Genomic DNA, 13,116 nt, shown 5'->3' on the forward strand with positions numbered 1-13,116 from the left:
GGGAAACCCTTGATAAAGCCTACCCCAGAGCCCATGGTTTACGATGCTTAGTTAGCACGGTGTTATTGTCATCCTTTAGTTTCCAAGATTGGGATTCAGTATCTCTTAATCTGACGATTACGAACATGACTGTGGCATTAATTGTAATTAGTACGTCATTAATCAACCAATCTATTTCTGACTTGGCAGCGCGCTCCATTGAGTTTGCATCTGCGAACTGAAAATGATTGAGCGCTACAAAGGCACCGTGCGGGATCACATTGTGAGAGGTTTGTTTGATTTGTGTGTGTGTGTGTGTGTGTGTGTGTGTGTGTGTTTTTTATTGTCTAGTCTGATCTGCTCTCAGATATACTGCCCAGACGTTTTTTAAAAAAAAAGACTCAGGTACATCTTTTCTTTTTTTTCTTTCTTTTTTTTTTTTTTTAATGATGATTGAGGTGGCATGTAATCAAAACAGAGTAAGAGCTGACAGCTAATGATGGAGCTGTGTGAAAATATCAATTATATAAAAAATATTCAAATATGACTGCTGAAAACTTCAAACGTTTCTGCAGAGTCAGCATCGCTGTTCATTAGCGCGGAGTTAGACAATCTTCATTCAAGAAGCACTTCAAAATAAATGTGTCGAAAGAGAATACGCCAGCCCCCCCCCCCCCCCCCCCCCCCCCCCCCCCCAAAAAAAAATTCGCTATAGCATGAGAGGAAGAGGAAGAGGCGATACTCTTTGGACATTTCGGTGCCTAGGGGTGTTATTTGTTCTGTACGGTGTGTTTGGAAGGCTTTTTTGGATTTTTGGAGCCTGGACGAAGCGTTTTTGCCCTGAAAACAGAAACTGCCCACACTGTGAATCCGAGAGATTCTGAAACATCAATATTTCACAGTACAAAGCCTCTGAGTGTGTGTGTGTGTCTGTGTGTCTGTGTGTACGTCTGTATATGTGTATGTCTGTATGTGTGTGCGCGCGCGCACATTTGTGTCTGTGTGCGCGTGTGTGGGTGTGTGTGTGTGTGTGTGTGAGAGACCTTATTCCCGTTGTCAGGCCGACAGAGCTGGTGTTCCATTGGTGGACTTCCATATCCCTAAGGTGTCCATCTGTGTGTCATAAACTTTGGCAGCTGTCTCCGTTTCATTTCTGCCTCGCCCATCGCGTATGCGTGCCACCGTACGCTCTATTCAATTTAATTAGCCATCTCCCACCACACTAAACCCCACCTGTGTCAAATATATCAAAATCACGTCGCCCTTACCACTGTGCGTTTTTTTCTCTGCCCCCGGGTCGCAGAGAGGGAGACCAAACCCACCCGAAATAATCCTTTTTTTTTTTCTTTTTTTTTTTTGCTGCGAGACTCTCAAATTTGCAGGTTATTTTAGGACCTCCTGACACCGTGAAAAAAGAGTCTTCTGATCACCCATTGACACCCTAATGCAGCTTCTCCAGTTCCTGCTAGCAGCTCCATTAAGAGCTTCATTAGCCCACATATCACAGTGATGGCGGCATTAGCTGGAGAGAAGCAAAGACTTTTTTTTTTTTTTTTTTCTCATTTTTGTTGTTGTTGTTGTTGATGAAAGGGAACACTGTAGCTGAGTAACTCCAGTCGGCTCTCAACTCCAGGTGGACTCACCTGCTCCATCTCTGGAGAAGCAATTACTCTTGAAGTGAGCGGGATGAGGGAGGACTTGCTCCCCTGCCTCTCGCATAGGCAAGCCCCTGCTAATTGGTGATGTCAGCGATTCAGAGCGAGCCTTGTTTTCCTCTCTTTCTCCCCCTTCTTTCTTTCTCCCTCTCTCTCTCTCTCTTTTTTTTTTTTTTAACGCTCACCTGTTTTGTTTTGTTAGTGCTTTGTCGACACATTCCGCAGATATGCATATCAATAAATGTTTTATTCATACAGTCAGGAGAATCAGCTGTAACTCATTCTCTCTCTCTCTCTCTCTCTCTCTCTCACTTTCTCTCAGCTTACTCAACACACGGTTTCATCAGAAGTGTGTTTGTGTGTGTGTGTGTGTGTCTGGGAGCCTGTTTGTGTGTATGTTTCAAAAGGTGCCTCTGAAAAGCCGTCATAGTGTGATAAGGAAGGGGGGAAAGGTGGGAAATGAGAGTGCTTGTCTCTCAGAAAAATACAGGCTATTGAAATTATACACACACGCGCACGCACAGACGCACACACGTACACATACACATGCACACACACACACACACACACACAATGTCCCTCTTTCACACTAGACACAGTTGAAGCATTTTAATGAGTTTGTGAATAGAATGCCAGAGACAGAGAGAGTAGATCGACACACTCCGAGAAAGAGGGAGAGAGAGAGAGAGAGAGAGAGAGAGAGAGAGCAGGAAGCACTTGTTTGCCGTAGTGAACACACACTTCTTCCCAAAGGGCATGTGCACCTGTTCCACGCTTATTTTGTTGGCTTCACCATTTAACTTCTCTCAAAAGATGTTGGGTTTAATTAAAATTTCAGCTTAGAGCTCTCTTGTCAGTTTTCAGCATCACGTGAAAGAATCATTATTACACTGGGGGGTTCCAAGACAGAGAAAATTGAGTCCTGTATGTGTGTGTGTGTCTGTGTGTGTGTGTGTGTGTGTGGGTGTGGGTGTGGGTGTCTGTGTTTACCCCGTACTATCTGGTTGCCATGTGGCAGTATATGATGCAAGTTTTCCGAAACATTTCATGTGTGTCTATGTCTGTGTGTGTTTGTGTATGTTTATATACTTTTTTTCTAACATCTCCACATAGTGTACATTCTTAAGGGACTGTACATGGTGTGCAGTAAATGTCCATCTCCTAAATATCACATTAAAATCTCTACAGTGTTTTCTCTGCTGTGTTTCAGTCAATCCTGGAGTTCTGCAAGCGTAGACTCACACACACACACACACACACAGTGTGGTGGAGATAATACAGTCATAGCATTTGTGGGGGGGTTTGTTTGTTTGTTTGTTTGTTTGTTTTTGCCTTTTAGGTTTTTTTTTTTTTTTTTTTTGGTAGTTTTCCGTTTTGGAGTCAAACAACAGTACACTGTGCTACAACACCACACCACACTATACTGCATACAATCCTGCAATATCATCATGACAGCCTACATTTAAAAACACACACACACACACACACACAAAAAGAAGCCCAGACACATTGGACAGTTGGGTAGTCTTATCTGTGCTCCAAGCTTATGGGGGGTGGAGGGGGGGGGCACACAGCAACAACAAAAAAATCACCTCAGTCATGGAAATGTTAGCTTGTCACATCACTTGGGGAATTAGTGAAAACTGGAAAAGCTGGAATGATGTGTGTGTGTGTGTGTGTGTGTGTGTGTGTGTGTGTGTGTGTGTGTGTGTGTACGAAAACCAACAAGGCCAATTACTCTAGCTGAGGCACCCACTCTCCCAGACAACACCACAATGTTTTTTTGTTTGTTTGTTTGTTTTGTTTGTTTTGTTTTGTTTTTTCAGCACAGACAATATGAGAACTTACACGCATACATACACTCACACACCCACAAACACACACCCACAAACACATATAGCCTGCCACTCAAAGACATACACACACACACACACACACACACACACACACACACGCCCAAACACATATAGCCTGCCACTCAAAGACATACACACACACAGACACACACACACACTCCAAAACACATATAGCCTGCCACTCAAAGACATATGGGCACACACACACACGCGTAAATACGCGTCACACAGACACACACAGACGCACATACACACACAGCCTACTACCTGCTGACAGATTTTGCGGTGAGTCACTGAATATATTTGCATCGCGCTCCACAGAAATATTTCAACACCCACTTAAGCCACCGAGAGATACATCAATTCATATACGGATGAAAAGATCTAACACACGCCCACTTTTTCGATTTGACATAAAAGATCAAAGCTTCATGATTTATGAATATACCTGTTATCTTTAAGACTTTTTCCAAAATCCACAGAAATTTTTTTTTTTCCCATCCATTTATAGCATCATCTCTGTGTCTTTCGCACTGATATGCATTAGTTGTTTGGGTTTTTATCATCAACCTTTTAAATCAAACATATAAGAATGTGAAGCTGTCATTGGGAAGAGTCTTGAAATGGTGAATAGGGTTTTGTGAGGCGTAGTTATCTATCTTAAATCATTCATCATGATCCTGCCCCCCCCCCTTTACCGCCTCCTGTTAATTCGATATGGCAAATCTGAGACAATGATACGCCAGAGAACATTCCGCAAAGACCGTTGCCCTTGAGAAGTCTGTAAAGGTCATTTTAAACAAACAGAGAGATTGAGTGACTCACAGATGCTGTTAAATCCCTTACATTTGAAATCAAATTATTTCTTCTCTTTTGGGAATGGGGATTATGGTCTCCTCCTCTGCCACAAATCCAATCCTGAAACTGATTTCTGACTAACACAAAATGACATTTCTAAAAAAGATTTTTTTTTTTTTTTATATGCAAGTTATACTCAGTGGAAACAATTCAAGGGACTAAAATAGGACACAAAGACTCAATTATTGTATTATGGTTAAAATGTAATGTGGATCTCTCTCTGTCTCTCTCTCCCTCTCTTTCTCTCTCTCTCTCTCTCTCTCCCTCTCTCTCTCTTTGTCTGTGTTCATGTGTGTGCGTGTATGTGTTATGTGGACCAAATGTCCCCATGATGAGATAAATATCTGAAAAGTGGTGGTTTTATGGGGATGTTGGCTCATCTCCACAATATTAAGTGTTCTTTTTCTTCTAAAGGACATTGTTGTTATTAGTGGAACAAAAAGTGTCAAAATATTTCTTTGATTGGAGTTAAGAGGGAGTCTGTGGGAATTCCACACTAAGATATGAATACAAATGCGTGTGCGTGTATGTGCGCGCATGTGTGTGTTTGTGTGAGAGAAGGACTATGTGCACAAATGTAGGAGAGAGAGACACTGTGTCTGTGTGTTTGTGTGTGTTTGCGTGTGTGTGCATGCGTTTTGCGAGTGTTTGGACTATGTGGGTGCTCATAATTACATGGGGAATGGAAGTAATTAACCGTGACATGTCTGATCTTTGACCTTAGAAAAAACCTCAGTGGAGTTGGCAATAAGTCACATGAGGATGTAGTCTATGTTGAAAGAACTGCCCATTTTAGAAAGCCTAAGTGTAGTTAAGTCACTCACCTTCAGAAACAAAGACACGGGACAGGTGTGATGCTCCTAGCGGCAAGACCCTGTCGTCTGTTATTACTTTTGTTTCTTTCTCTTTTTTTCCCTTTTTTTTAAACATACTGAATAATGCAGGTTGTTTTTGTGTTATTTTTTTTCTATTATTTTGTCATAGTGGTGTTTATTATTTACCACACACTGTAGCAGTGATACCTCCCGCTGTTAAAAAGCTTTGGCTGGTTTGTATGATGCCTAAATAAGAGAGTGAGATTGTGGGTTGTATTGTGGAGGTTTTGCTCTCCTGCAGGGTAGGAGCAGAGCAAAACTGACCTTCAGTGCTTTTCAAAGGCTAAAACCGTAGCCAGAATGTTCTCTGTTTGCTTTAGCCATATCTAGCATTTGTGCTAAAATCACAAACCACAGTGCTCTTTTCATTTTTTTTTTTTTTAATTTTTTGCTTTAATTTGTGCCTTTGTGATGTGAGATAAAATACCAATAGCACTGTGTTACGTTTTGACAGTAAGGCCATCAGAAAAGCTGTCGTTTTGCCTTTGTTCAGGTCTCAGAAGTGCCGTTTTCTCAGTGTGCGTGTCGTGGCGGGAGGTTTCTGGACGGGCATGTGCTTTAGCAGTAATGGAGACGTTCCTGTCAGTGCTGCGTAACCGCACACAGAGAGAAAAGCTCAAAACCACAACCGAGGGAGCGCTAACCACGTAGCTAATTGCCTGCGTGTTTGTCGAGACACAAGCGATTCTATAGCGCTGGGGAATAAATAAGGGAGCGCTTTGACAAAAGCTAGATGAAAAACACATCCGGTATAAATTGGGAGCGATCCTATTTCCGTCTAAATAGCTTCTGAAGGCACGTCGCCCCTGAAATAATTCTTCTCCATGCCACCGGGGCTGTGGCAGGCAGCATTAATTGATATGTTTTGTCTGCCTGCGGTTTTGCCTCACTAATGCTTTACCAGCTATAGCCTGTTTGCTGCCGACGAGACTGCAGACGACTAATTGCTTGTTTTGCAAACAGGGTTTGGTGTCCTGAGTACAGCTGTAGTGTACTCATTTCTCCTTCTCTCTCTTGTTCTCTCTCTCCCTCTCTCTCTTTCTCTCTTTCCTTGCAGTGAGTGGTGGTCTGTTGAGTCCAGTCTTTACCAAGCAGCCCGGTAGCATCGTGTTTCCCGTGGACTCCTTGGAGAGGAGCAGGGAGGTGGTGTTTAGCTGTGAGGCCCAGGGTTCTCCGCCTCTTTTCTACAGGTGAGTGAACGAGAGACACGACTTAATTATTCAGTTCTGATGTCGTTCCTCAGTAAATGGGAAAAAAAATACGCCAAATCTTCTGAAGGCAATTTTTGGATGCTCTTTCTAAAATGTAAAGAGAATAAAAGCTATTTCGCTTTAGTCCTGATATATACTCTTTTTGCCACTTAATATACATCACTCATATCCATACTACGTAGGCAGGTATGTTTTTCACACCTGGAGGAGTTCTGGAGATGTCTTGTTTATAAATGCATAAATGCATTATTTCATTATGGAACACAAATACAAATTATGTCCTCGCTCTGTGTGTGTGTGTGTGTGTGTGTGTGTGTGTGTGTGTGTGTGTATGTGTGTGTGTGTGTGTGTGTGTGTGTGTGTGTGGATGGGTTTGGCCTTTTCCTGTCTGTAGGCTTCATTAATTTATTGACAGGTTGGTGTGGTAGATCTGTGTCAGCTTGGAGGTTTGGATCAATTAGGTTCCTTTGGAGGAATGTGGAGGTTAGATTTAGAAATATGGGGTTGTTTCACTGAGAAGATTCAGTCAGCTTAACAGATGACCTACTCAGCTGCTTGGCGTCAAGGTTGTGCCATCACGTTGTTGAATCTAGAGCAGTAATCGAGTAAATCATCTTCAGAATTCATTAACTCTATTCAGCACTGACTCTCTCCCTCTCTCTCTCTCTCTCACACACACACACGCACACACGACACTGTACATCATCCTTCTCAGATCGTTTTCATTACAACATCTGTTGAGATTGTAGAAAACCTGGATGAAAATCAAAGCTGGTTTTTCTTTCAGCATTTATGCATCTGCTGATCTACCTTCTTGGAAAAGGTTTTAAGGAGGGTACACGTTACGCAGAAGGCTTTAGAGAAGGAGCAGATCTTCAAACATCAACAAACCCAGTAGCCAGATGGTTCTGAATTATGCTATGTAATTCCTTCTCGCTTGTGATTACGCACAACAGGTGCTTAGCAAATGAAGCTTGTGTCTGTATCTCTGTCTCAAAGTCAAGGCTAATACGATTAAGCTCAGTCATACATGTTTTTCATTTACTGTGTCTGCTCCTGAACTAAGCATTTTATGTTCTCGCGGCAATAATCTATGTGCGAGTCAGAACAGAGCTGTAGTGAATGGTTCCAAAGCGCATGATTTCAAATGTATTATTCAGTGATAATAATTCAGTGACACCATTTCACGTATATCAAAATATATATATATATTTTTTGTTTGTTTGTTTGTTTAACCTGAAGTGTCATACATTCACAATTGACTTTTTATTTACTAAGGAAGTGTATGTCTGTGAAACCACATGTTAAACCTACACATAAACAAACAAACACACACACACACACACACACACACACACACACACACACACACACACACACATACACACAAACGTTGAACATTACTTTTGAATTTTTATTTTCAGGTGTTTCTTGGTCGATTTGGGTAAACACCAAACAACACCATGGGGTTATTCCAGAAAACAGGTTCAGCGAAAACTTGTTAACTCAGAGAAAGTAGTAAACCTCCTAAGAGTAGAGCCTTATGGCTTTGTCTTGCTAGGAGAATGAAGCCATAGGGCTCTTCTATTAGGAGGTTTCTCTGAGTTAACTAACTCTGAGTTTTCACTAAACCTGTTTTCTGGAATAACCTCCAGACGAAGAACTGAGGGAAAAGCAAAAGTATTTATGCAAAACGAAACAGAACTAACTAAAGACAGGTGGTACAGGTCAGTGATTAAACTAACAAGACTAAACTAGGCTGAACTAACTAAAGACAGGTGAGACAGGTCAGTGATTAAACCAATAGGACTAAACTAGGCTGAACTAACTAAAGACAGGTGAGACAGGTCAGTGATTAAACCAACAGGACTAAACTAGGCTGAACTAACTAAAACAGGTGGGACAGGTCAGTGATTAAACCAACAGGACTAAACTAGGCTGAACTAACTAAAACCAGGTGGTACAGGTCAGTGATTAAACTAACAAGACTAAACTAGGCTGAACTAACTAAAGACAGGTGAGACAGGTCAGTGATTAAACCAACAGGACTAAACTAGGCTGAACTAACTAAAGACAGGTGAGACAGGTCAGTGATTAAACTAACAAGACTAAACTAGGCTGAACTAACTAAAACCAGGTGGGACAGGTCAGTGATCAAACCAACAGGACTAAACTAGGCTGAACTAACTAAAGACAGGTGAGACAGGTCAGTGATTAAACCAACAGGACTAAACTAGGCTGAACTAACTAAAGACAGGTGAGACAGGTCAGTGATCACCCCAACAGGACTAAACTAGGCTGAACTAACTAAAGACAGGTGGGACAGGTCAGTGATTAAACTAACAAGACTAAACTAAACAGAACTAACTAAAGACAGGTGGGACAGGTCAGTGATTAAACTAACAAGACTAAACTAGGCTGAACTAACTAAAGACAGGTGGGACAGGTCAGTGATTAAACTAACAAGACTAAACTAGGCTGAACTAACTAAAACCAGGTGGGACAGGTCAGTGATTAAACCAACAGGACTAAACTAGGCTGAACTAATTAAAGACAGGTGAGACAGGTCAGTGATTAAACTAACAAGACTAAACTAGGCTGAACTAACTAAAGACAGGTGGGACAGGTCAGTGATTAAACTAACGAGACTAAACTAGGCTGAAGTAACTAAAACCAGGTGGGACAGGTCAGTGATTAAACTAACGAGACTAAACTAGGCTGAAGTAACTAAAACCAGGTGGGACAGGTCAGTGATCAAACCAACAGGACTAAACTAGGCTGAACTAACAAACCAGGAAGTAAACAGAGAACCTAACCAAAACTGACCAATGGGAGAGGAACAGAGAAAGGAGAGGAAAAGGGCACTACACCCATGTGTGATCTTAAGGCTGGACTGAAAAAATCTCCCTGACACCTTTGAATTGTTCCATCTGTTTGACTTCAAACTGAAATGTGTGAAAATGGATTTTAACTTTGTGAAAATAATGATCATCGAATTTCGCCAGCCAAAGATCATTGTTTTTTTTAAGCCTCGTACAGTCTGTTTGATGTTCGACCTTTTTTTTTTTTCACTATCAGAGATGCCAGTATATATTTTCTGTGTATTTCATCTTTAAATGTAACAGACAGCATTATCATTGATACAGTCACTCCAAAGTGAACAAGAGTGTCAATTTGATGGGTTCTCACTCAACAGTTGACCTCATGGAGGGCTATACTATGGATGAATGATGGATGAACTTCATGTTAGAGCTATATGGTGCATGCATGCAGACTGACAGTGGATCAAATGTTGATGCATCTACACTATAATTATTGTTGTTTTGACAATGAAAATAATACATACACAATATCAATGCGCTCATGCGCATGTGCTCCACAATCCACCCAAACAAATTTGATCCTTTTCCAAACAAAGTGCACCCTGTCTCCAAAGACACTATTTTGCAAGTGTGTTTTGAATGGGAAACTGTGTCCTATTCCAGTGACTGGACTTGAGGAGTTTCTCTTTGCATAAATGTATGCTAAACAGCCCATGTGCTTTGAATTTGCTTATTAAATTGTCTTTCTTAAGCTTGGATGTAGAACTTACTTATGGAAGTGCATATCAGGAAAAATTGGAGGGTTAGTATGAAGGCTTTGATGTTACCGATGTTTTATTTTTTCCTTTATTGGTCCTCTGAGCTGGATGTTGGGTTTTTGGTTTTGGGTTTTTGTTTTTTTTTATGAAAATCTTGGGTTCAGGACAGTTCAACTTCAGTTCAGCAGCACAGTTTGATTATCAGCATGCTAACCAATGCTATGCCTTTTTTTAAAAAAACACATTTATGTCTGAATCATTTTCCTAGGTGTTTTATTTATTTTTTTTTTTAATTCAAGTTTTAAAAAATGGAAGGGTTTTTCAGTTTCTTTTCTTTTTTAAGCACTACAGACAACTCTCTCTCTCTTTCTCTCTCTCTCTCTCTCTCTCTCTCTGCCTCTCTTTACATTCATTCAGTCCTGTCGGAGGTGTGAAAACAATTAAGATAGTTTTTGCGGCCAAAAGAATCCTCCATCAAGACCTTGAGAAAGCTCCTTTCTTCACACTCCCTACTGTCATTAATGAAGCGTCTGCATTTACACTTTTTATACACGGGCTTTATTTTATGTACAATCAGAACCAGGAGGACCATCGTTTTGGGCAAGAAAAGAAACCAATTTATCGTTGTTAAACTGGACTTTTCATATACAGACCTCTTTCATTCGGTCTGGGACAGAAGTGTATGTAAGATAAAAAGAAGAAAAAAAAAACATAAGCTCCTCTCACAAGGACGCTGTTACATTTTGTAAAATACATATGCGGCAAGAGCCCTAAGTTGTTATTGTTTGCCGTGTGATCTGATATTTATTATGTTTTCTGGTTTATTCTCTGAAGGAGACTTGGCTGCTGTGGCATATTGATGTAAGTGGATGGACCTCTTTGATTCTGAGTATGTGGTTTTTAATAAGACTCTGGAGAGTGGAGCTTTGTGTAAAGAGGGTTTTTTTTTTTTTTTTTTTTTTTTTGGAGGGACAAATAGAGAGGCAATGCTCATGTGCTTTAGAGGTTAAGCGAGTTTGCTGTTGGAGTCTCTCTGTGGAGATCATCTTCATGTGCAAATGACCCTGCTCTCTGGAGCATTAGGCAGATTTTTTGTTTTTGCTTAGGGAAATGCGCCCGGGGTCCGCTTTGCTGACCCGTATCAGCTGAATGGAGATTCTGGAAGCGTGATGAGTCAAGTTTCGGAGATGCTCTCTCGGTAAGGAGTCTCCCGGGGAAGGTCCGAACATGAATTCACTTTGTGTTTCAGTGATGAAAGTGCATGAGCTATAGGACTCTCTTTTGGTGAAGATGGGACACAAGCAGAAGATTTCTTAGACTTACTGTCATTTTTTTTTACTGTCTTTTCAACAGTAAACGAGACTTGATAACAGCGCTTGTTCGGCATTTCAAGGTTGTTTTTAAAAGTGGAGAGATGAAAACTATGAGTTTTTAAAAGAGGAGTTAACAAGGGGCCAATGTTTTAATGCGTTTAGGTACTCTGTTTTCGTGGCACCCCGAGGAAGAATTTACTCTGAATTCAGCGTCGTGTTCAGCACAAACATGATACCAACGTAAAATACCATGATATACTGTACACGTCAGCTTTCCTGACACGTTTAACGCTCATCACTCAAACCGAAGCGAGGGCGATGGTAGGGAGAGCTCGCCAAATCCCATCCAGGGGGGCGCCAGTCCTGCTAGATGTCATTTGTCCAGATTTTGTGGTGTCTGATTGCCTGAGGAATACACACACCTCACTCTCAGGGTAAAAGTAAGACTCTAACTATGAGGTGAGTGCTGAAAAGCAGCATATCCTGGTCTCTCTGTTGAATCCTGATACAGCATCTTTTTAGCTGCTCTCTCAGGAACGAACCACTCTCACCTTTGGCTGAAATAGCAATGAATTCATTTTGTGAGTGCTTTTCAGTTGCTGGCGTCGAATGTTGACAGTGAGGGAGACTACACCTGCACTTTGGTCATCATCATCACCTGTGCTTTACATCAGCTTGGACACAGTTGCAGTTAACACATTTTTTACCTTGGACTGACACAGTCTCTAAGTGCTCCTGTTCCAGTTATGGTTGACGTACTGGTAACAATGGTTGTGGTAATTCTGTCAGTACAAGGCCAGCACTGTCCTGGATGGCAATTGAATTGAGTCTGTAGGGCTGTTATTTAACAGTTGAGTTTTACTTCCTACTTATTACCTACTTATTCAATACATCATTATCAGGCCATTATCAAAACACCTCCAATTTTGCAGTGATACTGATATCATTCATTCATTCATTCATTTTCAAAGCCACTTATCCTAATTAGAGTTGCAGGATGCTGGAGCCTATCCCAGCGATCATCGGGCGAAAGGCAGGGAAACACCCTGGACAGGTCGCCAGTCCATCGCAGGGCAGACACACAGAACAAACACATTCACGCACACCTTCACACCTAGAAACAATTTAGTAACTCCAGTTCACCTGACTTACATGTTTTTGGACTGTGGGAGGAAACCGGAGCTCCCGACAGAAACCCACGGGGAGAATGTTCAAGCTCCACGCAGAGAGGACCCTGGCCATCCCACCAAGAACCACTGTGCCGCCATGCCGCCCAAACTGATATCATAGATTCTTTAATGATATGAGATTTTATTCAATTACTGTAATGGGTTTGCCTTTCCTAGATCCCCTCCTTTCAGTGAAATATATAAATTCATAAAGACATACAGAAAGCCAGGCGGCCATAGCCAATAATAGATTTGACTTATTGGTTCCTCTGTCAGGAAGCCATGAAGAAAAATCTATCTTTCTTTCCACGTGGACAAAGTAATCAATGTCTAATCACTCTGAAGCTTAATCAGGATTTCCAGACGAATATGATTATTTATTTGTTTATTTATTTACTTCACTTTAATGATTAAAACACAAGATCCTTGCTCACCTGCTAAACATCTGATTTAGGATTCTTTGAAACAGACAGGACGTTTTCGATTAAGCAAAAAAAAAAATGTATTGTATTTTGAGGGTTTGGTTATGAATTATGGTTTTACAAGCCCTGTAAGGCATCTTGGAATATAGCGCCATTGATTTCTGTGCTTGTGCATTATAATAGTGCTGGTAGCGTGTG

The 13,116-nt window shown here is 41.2% G+C and overlaps 1 protein-coding gene across 1 annotated transcript in view; it reads left to right on the forward strand.

Moving 5' to 3' along the window:
- The first annotated feature begins 223 nt into the window (after positions 1 to 223).
- Positions 224 to 13,116, forward strand: part of cntn4 (contactin 4) — an 86,071-nt gene continuing 73,178 nt past the window's right edge. Inside the window, exons 1-2 of the mRNA XM_030778396.1 lie at positions 224 to 269; positions 6,281 to 6,413. Coding sequence (XP_030634256.1) covers positions 224 to 269; positions 6,281 to 6,413 — 179 coding nt within the window. The remainder of the gene's footprint in view (positions 270 to 6,280; positions 6,414 to 13,116) is intronic.

This window comes from Chanos chanos, chromosome 6, assembly GCF_902362185.1.
Source record: "Chanos chanos chromosome 6, fChaCha1.1, whole genome shotgun sequence".
NCBI lineage: Eukaryota > Metazoa > Chordata > Actinopteri > Gonorynchiformes > Chanidae > Chanos > Chanos chanos.